Raw genomic sequence first — 12,936 nt, forward strand, 5'->3', positions numbered from 1 at the left:
ATGAATCAGAACTTCCCAGCCAAGCTCTAACAGTTCTTGCCTGGTCATCAAAGAAACGTGCAGTCATGTATTATCCTGAAGGAAGATTATGTGTTTTCTGTTGACTAATTCCGGATGCTTTTTGTCGAGTGCTGTTTTCAGTTGGTCTAATTGGGAGCAGTACTTGTTTGAATTAATCATTTGGTTTTCCGGAAGGTGCTCATAATAGAGGACTCTCACCATATACACAACATCACCTTCTTTGGATGAAGACCAGCCTTTGGTGTGGTTGGTGGTGGTTCATTTCACTTGACCCACGATCTCTTCCGTCCCACATTATCGTACAGTATCCACTGTACAAAAAAAAAAAGTGTACAGTGTACACTTTCCATTGCCCGTCACAATTTGTTTTAAAAAAGAAAAGTTTTTGTTACGTTTAAGTAGAGAATTGCACGCGGAAATATGGTCGAGGATTTTTTCGCTTAACTTACGTGGAACCTGAATAAGGTGACATATGGTCACCTTATCTTTGATAAAGGAGGCAAGAATATACAATGGAGCTCAATATCAAAAAAAAAACTACCCAATCAAAAAATGGGCAGAAGATCTAAATAGGCATTTCAGCAAAGAAGACATACAGATGGCCAAGAGGCACATGAAAAGATGTTCAACATCACTAATTATTAGAGAAATGCAAAGCAAAACTACAATGAGGTATCTATCACCTCGCACCAGTCAGAATAGCCGTCACCAAAACATCTACAAACAATAAGTGCTGGAGAGGGTGTGGGGAAAAGGGAACCCTTCTGCACTGTTGGTGGGAATGTAAATTCAGCCACTATGGAGAACAGTATGGAGTATGGAGGTTCCTTAAAAAACTAAAAATAGAGCTACCATATGACCCAGCAATCCCACTACTGGGCATATACCCTGCCTTCTTATTGAAAACCAAATCATAGAAAGAGCAACAATTTCAAAAACAGCAGTAGGTTCAGTAACCTGTATTCCAAAATTATCTAAGAAGACAGTTGTCTAGAATTAAAGCTCTCTAAGAATGGAATCCTACTTCTTTCTTTGGTAGTTTGATTTATTTCAAGTTCATTCATTCATTCAACAAAGTTGCAGATAAAAAAGTCCTTACTGGAGGGCCTTCCCTGGTGGTCCAGTGGTAAAGAATCTGCCTTCCAATGCAGGGTTCAATCCCTGGTCAGGGAACTAAGATCCTACATGCCGCGGGGCAACTAAGCCCACATGCCATAACTACTGAGCTTGCGCTCCTCAGTGAGAGCCCACGTACTGCAAACTACAGAGCCCATGCGCTCTGTACCCTGCGTGCCACAACTACAGAGCCCACACACCCTGGAGCCTGAGCGCCACAACTAGAGAGAGAAAACCCGTACTCTACAACTAGAGAAGCCCGCGCGCCACAATGAAGAGCCCACACCGCAACAAAAGATCCCGTACGCCTCAACAAATACCCCAATGCTGCAACTGAAACCCAATGCAGCCCAAAAAATAAAGAAAATAAATAAATAAAAAGGAAATAAATTAAAAAAGAAATAAAGATGCTTAAAAAAAAAAGTCCTTACTGTCAAGGAACTTACTGTCTGGAGGAGAAGCCAATCCAGGAAAGAACTAAACACAATCTCATGAGATAAATTCTACTGTGCATGATACAGACAAGTACAAGATGCTATGGAAGGAGAGAGGGGAGGTACTGTTTCCTTTTAGGATTGAGTTTCATGTGCTGGCAAGAATGGTGGCCTGGTAGGCGTTGAGGGAGGCAGAGATAACATCCTGAATTGATTTATGTCAAACTAAGGAGTCTGGATAGAAGGTATAATGGGGTAGCACTGACAGCTTTTAAATTATCTGATTTACACTTTAGAAAGTTAGAAATGAGGAAAAATTTTAGGCATTTATAATGTTAATAACTTCAACAATTTAGAATTATCTAAAAGAAACATTACAATCCTACCTATTAACAAAATGAAAACCTATTATCTATGGAAGTTTAAAAACTAAACGTTAAAAGGCTTGAGATGAGAAGCTTGCCTGCAGTTTCTCCTGAATAAGTAACAGAGATTAAGCAGAAAAGGAGTATAACCAAACACTTCAGGTTTACGTACCTATAACAAGATGCTCCATAGGGACATTCGGGCCGGTCATCAGCCTCACCTTGACACGTGATGTGTACACCTCCATAATCACTATCACCAGGGTGACTGAAGTGTTGAAAATGGACAGGATTCTTCCTATGAGAGTGATAAACATACTGTCAGAAAAAAGAATTAATAGGATATAGTAGACTTCTAGATAAACTCGAAAAAAATAATTAATAGGATATAGCAGGAAACCAAACAATACACATTTGATTATTCTAGAACGTGAACCAACATGCTACATGACATTTAGTCAGTGTGGAACTCTCATGGTAGCAAATTAAATTTCTGGTGACATGGGGAAGACCATGAATGTCAACGGACAATGTGAAAACAGTACTTTATATAGGCTATATACAACAGAATATACAGGATAATATAAATAGTATAAGCATACAGAGCTTTTAAAGGCTTTTAATAAAGTGAACACATCTACACTCCCTCTGCTAAGATAAAAAACAATATTACCAACATTCTAGAAGCCCTGCATGTCCCCTTCGAATCATTAAACCCATTTTACTACCCAAAGCTAACCACTATCCTGTCATCTGCAACAGTGTTTCTCAAACTTTTCAGTCTCAGGAAAAAAACTATTAAAACTCCAGAGAACTTTTATTTATGTGGGTTATTTAACCTATTAGAAACTAAAAATGAGAAATTTTTAAAATAAGTTTACTTTATAATAGTAATAAACCCTTTACATATTATGATAAATAGCACATCTTAATGTAAATACCTATTTTCCAAACAAATTCGTGGAGACATTGTTTTATACTTTGGAAATTTCTTTAATGTCTGGCTTAAAAGAGGGCATCCGAATTCTCCTCCTATCTGCTTCTGCATGCAATCATTAACACAAATCATGTAGCCTCTGGGAATACTGTACACTTGTGAGTGAGAGAATCAGAGTGAAAAAGGCACACACACACAAAGTATTATTATGAAAATGGTTTTGGCCCAACAGGTTTCCTAAAAGCATCTTGGGGACCAGGACCTGCAAGGGCCTCTGGAACATACTTTCAGAAGCAATGTTACAAACAACATATTAGTTTTTCCTGTATTTGAATTAAAATGGAAATATGTAGTATGTACTTCTTTGAGAATGACTTTTTATGTTTGTATGATTACTCCACATTACTGCATGTAACAGTAGTATACTTTTATTACTGTGTAACATTCCACTGTATGAAAGTGCTATAATTTATTTGTCCATTCTACTATTAATAGACTTTTGGATTCATTCTAGCTATTGGTTTTTATAAATAATACTGCTGTGAACATTCTACTTTTGGCGTACTGTTAGAAGTAATAAACTAATTCAGCAAAGTTGGAGGATACAAAAATCAACACCCAAAAACCAGTTGTGTTCCTATATACTTGCAATGAACAATCCCGAAAGGAAATTAAGAAAACAATTCAATTTACAATAACATTTAAAAATAAAATAGTTAGGAAATAAACTTAAGGAGTTGAAAGACATACACAGGTTTAATTTCTATTAAAGAAGACACAAATAAATGGAAAGACATCCCATGTTCATGGAATGGAAGACTTAATATTGTTAATATGTAAATACTACCCAAGGCAATCTACAGATTTAAAGCAATCCCTATTAAAATCCCAATGACATTTTTTTGCAGAAATAGAAAAATCCATCCTAAAATTCATGTGAAATCTCAAGGAACCTCAAATGAACAAAACAATCCTGAAAAAGTTGAAGGTTTCACACTTCCTGATTTCAAAACTTATTACAAAACTACAGTTATCAAAACAGTGTTGTACTAACATAAAGACAGGCATATAATATAGACACATGGAAGAGAACAGACAGCCCAAGATAAACTCTTGCTTATATGGTCAAATGATTTTTCAACAAAGTTGCCAAGACCATTCCAAAAGGAAAGAATACTCTTTTCAACAAATGGTGCTGGAAAAAGAGGATATTCACATGCAAAAGAATGAAGTTGGACCCTTCCCTTACACCATATACAAAATTAACTCAAAATGTATCCAAGACATAAAAGTAAGACCTAAAATATAAAACTTCTAGAAGAAAACAGGGGGAAAGCTTCATGACATTGGATTTGTCAAAGATTTCTTGCCAAATGCAAAGGCAAGAAATGTAAAAGTTGCCTAAGTTCCATGAGACTGCCCCAAACTCTGCCTGTCCTCTTAGCCCTCAGTCTGAAACACTAAAAAATTGGCAAATGTCACAAGAAAAAAAGAAGCCTCAAGGTCCTGACTGCCTCTAATGTTCTCAAGCATGAGTGTTCCGCTTTGCTAGTTGTTTTCAGTGGGAGCTTTGGTCCTCAATAAGACACATCACCTTTACTAGAGATAAAACGCTTATTTTATAGACTATTAACTCATAATTTATATGACCTTATGGAGATAAAATCTACAAGTTTTAATTAAGGTATAAATTTCTTACAAGTTAGTAAGAGACATTTCAATTTCTATCCAATTTTTAAAAGCAGTTTACTAATAGAATCATATGCTATTAAAAAGAAAAACTATATGGCCCCAAAAGAACAAAATTTTCAAAAAGAATTTTTTGGAAGCAACAGTTTCTATAAAGTTAAATGCTATTTTGTTGTTTTTTTGTTTCACAAAGGATTGAAATAAGATGTGACTGCTTTAGACAGGTTGAATTTGAAGTGCCTGTGATTTAAGTGGTGATTATCTGGATCTAAAATTTAGTACAGAAATCTGTGTTGGAGATACAGACTTGGGAGTTAATACCATAACATCAAGGGAGTGAATAAGACTACCCCTGAGCAATAATTTTCTATTAAGACGGAACATGTAAATAAATAATTAGAAATCAATGATTAGATAGTAAATATCAGATCTAATATCAAATATTAGAAAGTGTACGAGGAAATGTTGTGTAGAATAGAAGATGAGCAATTTAGGGAAGAATGAACATCTGTTAGAAAAGGGCTAAGAAAGGAACTGAATGTGTCTTTAAGCAGGACAGGAGACAGGAAAAGGGAACAACACATCCAAAGGACCTAACAACAGCATGACAGCATGGTGCATCCAAAGAATTACTGGGAGTTCAGGGTCTTCTAGACTATGCTAAGAAATCTGGCCTTTAGCCACTGAAGGATTCTGTAAAGGAGAGTAATATTGTCAGATTTTTTTCTCTCTCTTCTTTTTTACCTTTGTTTTTATTTTCTTAGCCAGATCATTCAGGCAACAATGAGGAAGGAATATGAACCTGACGGAAAGTTTGGAGACTTAGGAGATTATTCACTTGTCCCAGAGAGATCACTGCATGAGCTAAAGCAGTAGCATTGAGGCTGGAGAAAAGATACATTTAACTAATTGTTAAGATGCACGTATATAACAAGAACTCAATATAGGTTATTTTTCCCCCTTTGTTACAAATATAAACATTTCGTTTTCAAGATTTCAGTGGCAAATATTTCTCAGGTATTAATTATGTATATCAAAATTAGTGAAGAAGTAAAAAAAAACTATTCATAAGCTATGACTGGTTAAAACTAACGTGTATCATCATCAAATATGTATGAATTCATTATGATCTTGATAAAAGATTCAATCACATTTAACAAAGACAAGTACCAGCCAAACACCGTTATGGACTGAATTGTGTTCCCTACCCCCAAATTTATATGTTCAAGCCCTAACCCCTAATGTGACTATATTTGGAGACAGAGCCTTTAAAGAGATAATTCAGATTAAATAAGGTCATGAGGGTAGGGCTTTAATCCAAAATGACTGATGTCCTTATAAGATGAGGAAGAGACTCCAAAGATGTGCATGTACAGAGAAAAGGCCATGTGAGGGCGCCATGAGAAGGCACTGTCTGCAAGCCAAGGAGAGAGCCTGCAGGAGAAACCCAACCTGCCAACACCTTGATCATAGGCTTTCAGCCTCCAGAACTGTGAGATAATAAATTTCTGCTGTTTAAACCACCCAATCTGTGGCATTTTGTTATAGCAGCTCTAGTGAACTGATACAGATACCAAACAGGATTTTTCAAAAATCCAAAATAATAGAAGGTTTATATACTTCCATTTCACAAGTTTATAAATTATGTTCCATATGCAGGACTAAGGCCATCGCAAATAGACAAAATTGTGAATAAACGCATAAATTATAATGGTTGAAATTGAAAAATATAATTATTCAGGTGTTATAATGGCACTGCATTTTAAAGAGAGATACAATGAATGAGAAATTAACAGAATATGTGATATAAATATGCTATCGAATAGAAGACAAACTACTAGAATGTACTGATAAGATACTTGGTTTGATAAGTTGGAATGGCAAAGAAATACTTCTGAAATAGGGCTAGGTAATTATAAACATGTTAGAATAAACAGAGAGAAACTATAGCCTAAAACTAATTCACAAAGCATGAAATTAGAAAATATGGTACAGTGTTATCAAATGAAGTAAGTATAGGAGTAACCAATCAATCCATAAAATATATATTTAGTTGTTTCAGAAGGCATCACGGTGACTCAGAAGCACCATTAGAAAAATATAAAGGAAAATGCACAAATATAAGATGCTTAAGCACAACTTAGAATCCTCTTGAGAGTTATACTGTATACAGCAACTACTTATGAAGGCATCTTTCCAACAGCTAAATAAGACATTACATGAGCAGGTATTTTGATCTGAGTGATTCTGTTTTCAAGTCTGGATTCCCCAGTTCAGATCCCTGTATTAATCAGCATATCTACAATGAAACATTTAATCCCCCACAATATTTTAAAAGCCTCTAGCAGGATTTGCTAGAATGCATACTGAGAAAGTGCAAACCAGGAGAAACATGATAAAGCTCCTAACCTTTAGGCCAATGGGTTTTATTAGGCTTTTAACACACTATAGCATGTATCTACATAGCTATTATGCTGTTGAAATAATGGAATTATATGCTAGCTGTAATTTCACTTCATACCTGTAGCAGTTTGCCCCATACATGCAGGATGTCCTCTTGACCTTGTTTTCTTCAGAACCCTGTGGAACTGAATCAGCTGCCTTTGCATGCAAAGTTTCAGGATTGGAGGGATCAGAGCCAGACTCAGGATGAGATCTTTCAGGCTCGTCATGGAAGGACTTGCCTTGGGCACTCAAACAACTCTCAGAACAACTCCTCGCCTTGCTGTCTTTATCTGGTGTTCCCTTAGTGGTGATTTTATGTTCAGGAACCTTATCAAGTTCCTCTACTGGGATTTCATTTCTCTGTGCATTAGTCTTCATGTTATTTACTTCTGTGTTATCTAACGTGATTGCAGAAAATGACTGTGACATTTCCTATAACACAAATCAGAAAGTAAATAATAAAGCATGTTTCAAAAGAAATATGTAAATTTAAGCATAAAAGCGTGAAACTACAAGATTCATGCAATATGTATATTTTAAAACTTTAAGATTCACATTTTAAAGTTATTAAAAATACCATTATCTCTGTCTCTAATTTAATAACTTTGAAATGGTCTACCGTTATCAGAAAAGGAACTTATAGCTGTATCAAACCTTTACAATCGTGTCAAACATTCAGTGACAAATAACCAGAAAAATACAAACGAAACATAAGAGAACCCAACAGCTGCTTTCGTTTGAATATGATCTTTCCCAAAAAACCTACTAGGCTCTTAAATTTCCTGTTCAAGAATGTGTCACACTTCTATGCCCTGTTCTTATAATTTCTTATAAGTTACTGTAATACTTTATTTCTACCCTCTAAATATAATCATGATTTTTTTTCCTACAGCTGCATGATGAAATTGCTCCTCCTTCACAGAAAAATTTGCATTAAGTTATGAGCAACTTAGAAAATAAATGATTCCTTTGAAGTGGTAGGAATAACAGTTTCAGTTTAACCAATTAAAGGCATCTTGAATCAAGTAAATATTCTCATTAGCACTACAGAACCTTTTTTAATGTGTACTTACCACCAGTAAGTATAATGAGTAAGCCTAGTCTTATCCTATTAAAAATGACCTATTAATTACTTATACTTCCTGTGGAGTGAAAACATTGCTCAGATAAACCCCAGTCCTCCTGGTAAGGACGTGATGACCACGTACTAGATACACGTGAAGGTTCACTCCCATGTATAACTAAGAACTCATGTATGCTGGCTGTCTTCTGGGAAAAGCTGGTTTTAATGTTATGTGATATCCAACAGCTCAAATTTCTTGAGAAGGTATCAGCATGACTTTTTTTTAGACTAATTACTTAGGTGTTTTGATAGTTTTTTCTTTTCTAGCACAGTATGCCAACTTTAAAATGTTATCCAAACTGACTAAAGACCTTGCAAAAAGAACCTAGATCTAATCATGGCTCTCGTATAGTAGGTAATAGATAACCAATCATGTGACTACCTCTTGGAGCTGGCCCTCAGGTAGTGGCATTCATGCCACATCCCGCTAACATATACACTATTTCCTCCGAAGCTGCTCAAGTACACCCCAATCTCATCTCCCTCTGCTATAGGACCAACTAACACATGCCAGGATCTGGACCTGGGGGTGGGTGCGGTAACAGAGCAATTCTGATCCACCTCCCCACTTGGCAGTCCCCACACTGGGTCAACTCTCACCAATTTTCTTTTTTTCTGTTCAGACAGTAATGGGGTAAGTCAGCAAATCCACTGGCTAAGCAGGTCCAATAAAATGTCAGTCTCTTCTTCCTGTTGGCATCTCGAAATGCCACAATAAATTCTCTTAGAGCACATCTCTTCTCTTGATTTTAGAAGGGGAGAAAATAACTTCTTCCCCCGAACACAGCCCTCTCCCAGATCTTAAAACCTCCTTGTCTCTCAGTTCTCTTTGTATAAAGCCTGAGGGTGGAACAGTGAATACTTCTCACCCCTTTCAATAAGCCCCACAGGGAAAGTCTAGCTCTCACTGCTGGGGTGCTCCTTTCAAACATGAGATACTTAACAGTACTTCTGTCCTCAGTGTTGGGCCTCGGCAACAGTTTTGTTGACAATAGGGAAAAATATCCCATTCAACGTCCTGTCACATTTAGTATAGGGGAAAAAATAAAACACAACTAGGGAAATGGTTAAATAAAGTAGAATACATTTCTTACCATGAAACACTGTGCAGAGGTTGAGAAGAATGAAGTAGATCTATATATATATATCTAAGGATTTTTTAAATTAAACAATATATATATACTATGATTCCATCTAGCTTGTAAAAAAAAATTCCCTATATACCTATGTGAGTACTTACTTGTGTAAATCCACATGAAAAGATTTAGAAGGATGCAAACCGAAATACCAGTAGGCAATAAGACTGAAGGATGAGGCAAATCAAGATTTTCATTTTACTTCACATGCGTCTGAATAGTCTAATTTTTGACAATAAGCATCTACTATATTACCACTTAAAAAATGAAAAGCAAACCAAAGAAATGAAATAAAAGATATGAAGTGTAAAGCATCATATTTCAACTCCCTCTACTTCCATGAAATGTAAAGAAGGATTTGTTTTTTTAATATCTTCACAAGGAATATGTTGAACATGTTAATTTATTCCAAAAGAGAAAGGAGTAATAAAGTCACAGATATCAATACTATGGATCAGGGGTTCTCAAATATTTTAAGAGGCATAAAAACTGGAATTCATAATGTTCTTTATGGAACTCCATGAAATACTGATATTCAGTAGGCCCCTGGCATTTAACATTCGTGGTTTCAATTATTCATAAACGGTCTCAAAAATCTATTACATGCAGTATTTTGTAAGTTTGCTGAGACATAAATTCGTACTGTGCCAATTATAAAACTCATGAGCCAGAGCAAGTCACTGAACTGGCAAATGAGAGAAGAGGAAAGATGGAGGGTTCTCTGTACTTGGAAGAAGTAGGGGAAGGCAGAGCTCCACATTTTATGGCACCCACATGGCTTATGTCCTAGATGAGATGAAAATGTGAAGAATGAAGTGTGGCAGGCTAGAGATTCATGACAGAAGAGGCAGATCTACACTTGTAAAAATACATGCTAGAGACCTCAGGAATCGGGGAGCATGGAGCTAATGGAAGGTGGCCCTGGTGCTTGAAGGTGGCTAAAATGTACCATATTAAGGCTATTAAAGTAGCCTGTTAACTTGCCCAATAAGCCCTTCCTCGTCCCTCAACCATCTGAAGTTTTTTTTTTTTGGCCCCGCCATCCAGCCTGTAGGATCTTAGCTCCCCAACCAGGGACTGAACCAGTGCCCATGGCAATGAAAGCACAGACTCTTAACCACTGGACTGCCAGGGAATTCCCCATCTGAAGTTTTAATACACTACAAGGGACAGGATAAAGAACTTTCCCCGATACAAGTTCAATGAAGTAATTTGTTGTTGTTTCCAAGCTGCCCTTGGAAAGAATGTCTGTGCTAATAAATTGCCTTAAAAGTCCTGCATCAATCCCATTAGCACCCACATGCTAAGGACTAAAAAATCCTAAACTCCAGCCCCAGCCTCACTCTTGAGCTTCAAACTCATATATTCAACCACTAGCTAGACATTCCTTCCTCAATATTCTATGCAACTCAAACTCAAAATGTCAAAATTGAAATCCTCCCTCGGTATTCTGGCCATAGTTTTGGCCAACATAATTTATCTATTCATTCTAGCCAGAACCTTGGAAGTCTATCTTTCATTTCTTCTTTCCTTCACTTTCCCCAGATCTAAGCAACAAGTGCTGCAGTTTGTTTCTTAAATATTTCTCTAATCCAGTGCCTTTGCAGTGCCTTGGGTCAGATTCTCTTCATTTCATGACACTGTCAATGCCCTTATCCCCCGTTTTTATCTTATTCTCTTCCAATCTCTCCTCTGAAGAGCTGGCTTATGTAGTCCTCCTCAAGGCTCCCATAAAAATCAATGTGTTGTCACTTTATTTTAGGATTTGAATCATGTCCCCCATAAGACTATTTGCTTCTTATCAACTATATCTTATTCATCTTTATTCATTTAATTCCATATTCTAGCATACTGCCTTGCATATAACAGAAAGACTGCTTTAGTGTAATGATTATTAGAATGGTCTTTGAAATAAAAGAATCAGATTTTGAATATCAGCTTTGCTATTTCCTAACCTTTGACCTTGAACAAGTTGATTTAAACTTTCAGGCTCCCCTGGTCTGTAAACCAGGGATATTATCAACCAACTTTACAGGATTTTCTAAAAATTAAATGAAATAAGTATATCTTAGTACTGGGGAGAGCCGATAAAAAGGCTCAATAAATGACTGTGGGTGTTTTTTCAGTTGTTGTTGTTAATAGCATTATTAATGCCACCATATTACTACTATTTGCTTAGTGAGCGCTTGTTAAATGAATGAATGATTAAATGAATGAAAAGGTGTTTCTGTGGGACTGATCGGAGACATGCTATAAATGGTACAACCTAAATGGCCGATCAGGAGCAAAGGATACAGGATTCTTTGATGCAGTAAACAAACACTAAGTAGCTCTGGGGGATACAGTCTTACTTAAGAGATAGCTATGTAAGTAAGAGTTACACTCTTCACCTCTCCTGTTATTTTGGTCAGCCAAGCCAAGAATTTAGTGTACTCAAGACAAATGAAGATACTCTTAAAATATCACCTCCCTACCAGCTTTCAGGAATAAACAACCTATTTTTGGTAATGTTTCAAAGATTTTATTGAACATCTAGATCTTTTGATATTCCTGATAACTTAAAATGTTTTCTTTCTGAATAACCTTGATTGCAATCCTTACAGTTGGCAGAAAAGGTCTGACCTTTCTTAAAGGTTCACTTGTGATTATCAAACTTTATGGGTTGGTATAAACATAGGAAAACGTGTATACTACAGATTTTCCTCTGAAAAAAAATTTCTCTTCTTGGAAAAAAAAAGGGCAGTTATATTGATATTGTAAAAAATCAATAAAAAGAAACCTCAATTAAATAGAGTCAGGATACCAGAAGATGGAGCTCTCATGCCCTGTGATGAGAGCAAAGCCCAACAGAAAGAAGACTCCTCTTCTTTCCTGGCAATGATTCAGCCAATAAAAAGCCATGGACTCTTAGTTTACTATAGTCCGCCAACCTCCTTTTCCTCTCTATAAAAGAGTTCTCCTTCCCTTGTAAAGCGAGAACTTGCAGCACATGGCTTGCCATAGTTATAGACCTCGAATTGCTGATCACAAATAAAACCATTTGTTTTAGGTCAACATTTTGGTGGCCTGTATGGGGATCAGAGAAGACCCCCAATAGCTCCAGGGCTGGTGAGCAAACAGGTGCAGTCCCCACAATTGAGTCCACTGTGCTCACTGATTTTTCTCGCAGACCCTGGAGTTCGCAGACCCATGTTTCTCCAGGATCCAAGCTCATATCCTCTTTGCATTTGAAGCTCTCCAGGCTTTATCTGGAATCTATTTTAAGGTTCTGTCTTCCAGGTTAAGGCCTTGTTCTGCATGAGGGTACTCATTTGGCACTTTGGTCCGACTTTGAGATCAGATTGTTTTAACTGAAGCTGGCTGAGAAGCCTCTAGCCTGGCTTCTCCAGGACCAAACTGTTTCCTTAGAACTGTCTGGTATTAGACCTGCAAGCTGTTTGAGTTGCGAGCTGTTTGAATTGAGCTGTTTAAGCTGTTTGAAAATTGTTCTTTTATTATAGAGAAAAACCTCTGAGAACTGGGACCCAGTTATCTAAATATTTTGAGGGCAACCCACCCCCACAACAGGTACTTCAGCTGATTTTGTGTTTAAAAACCACAGTCCTTCCTCACGGGCATTTCCAACTAAATGGACCAACCTGACCAAAGGCAATTTAGAATATCAATGGCC

General features: G+C 36.7%; 1 protein-coding gene across 6 annotated transcripts in view; it reads right to left on the bottom strand.

The window, feature by feature from the left end:
- The window catches only part of APLF (aprataxin and PNKP like factor), a 110,160-nt gene that overhangs the window by 45,894 nt on the left and 51,330 nt on the right, over positions 1-12,936 (bottom strand). For all 6 annotated transcript variants that reach the window (XR_016395420.1, XM_022597206.3, XM_022597208.3 and 3 more), the window contains exons 7-8: positions 7,084-7,439; positions 2,109-2,234 (exon numbers count right to left, since the gene is read on the bottom strand). Coding sequence is in view for 5 of the 6 variants with exons in the window: in XM_022597206.3 (XP_022452914.2) it covers positions 2,109-2,234; positions 7,084-7,439 (482 nt within the window). In the remaining variant the exon portion in view is untranslated. The remainder of the gene's footprint in view (positions 1-2,108; positions 2,235-7,083; positions 7,440-12,936) is intronic.

This window comes from Delphinapterus leucas, chromosome 13, assembly GCF_059928025.1.
Source record: "Delphinapterus leucas isolate spDelLeu-1000000601 "Yukka" chromosome 13, BTC_Dleu_Yukka2, whole genome shotgun sequence".
NCBI lineage: Eukaryota > Metazoa > Chordata > Mammalia > Artiodactyla > Monodontidae > Delphinapterus > Delphinapterus leucas.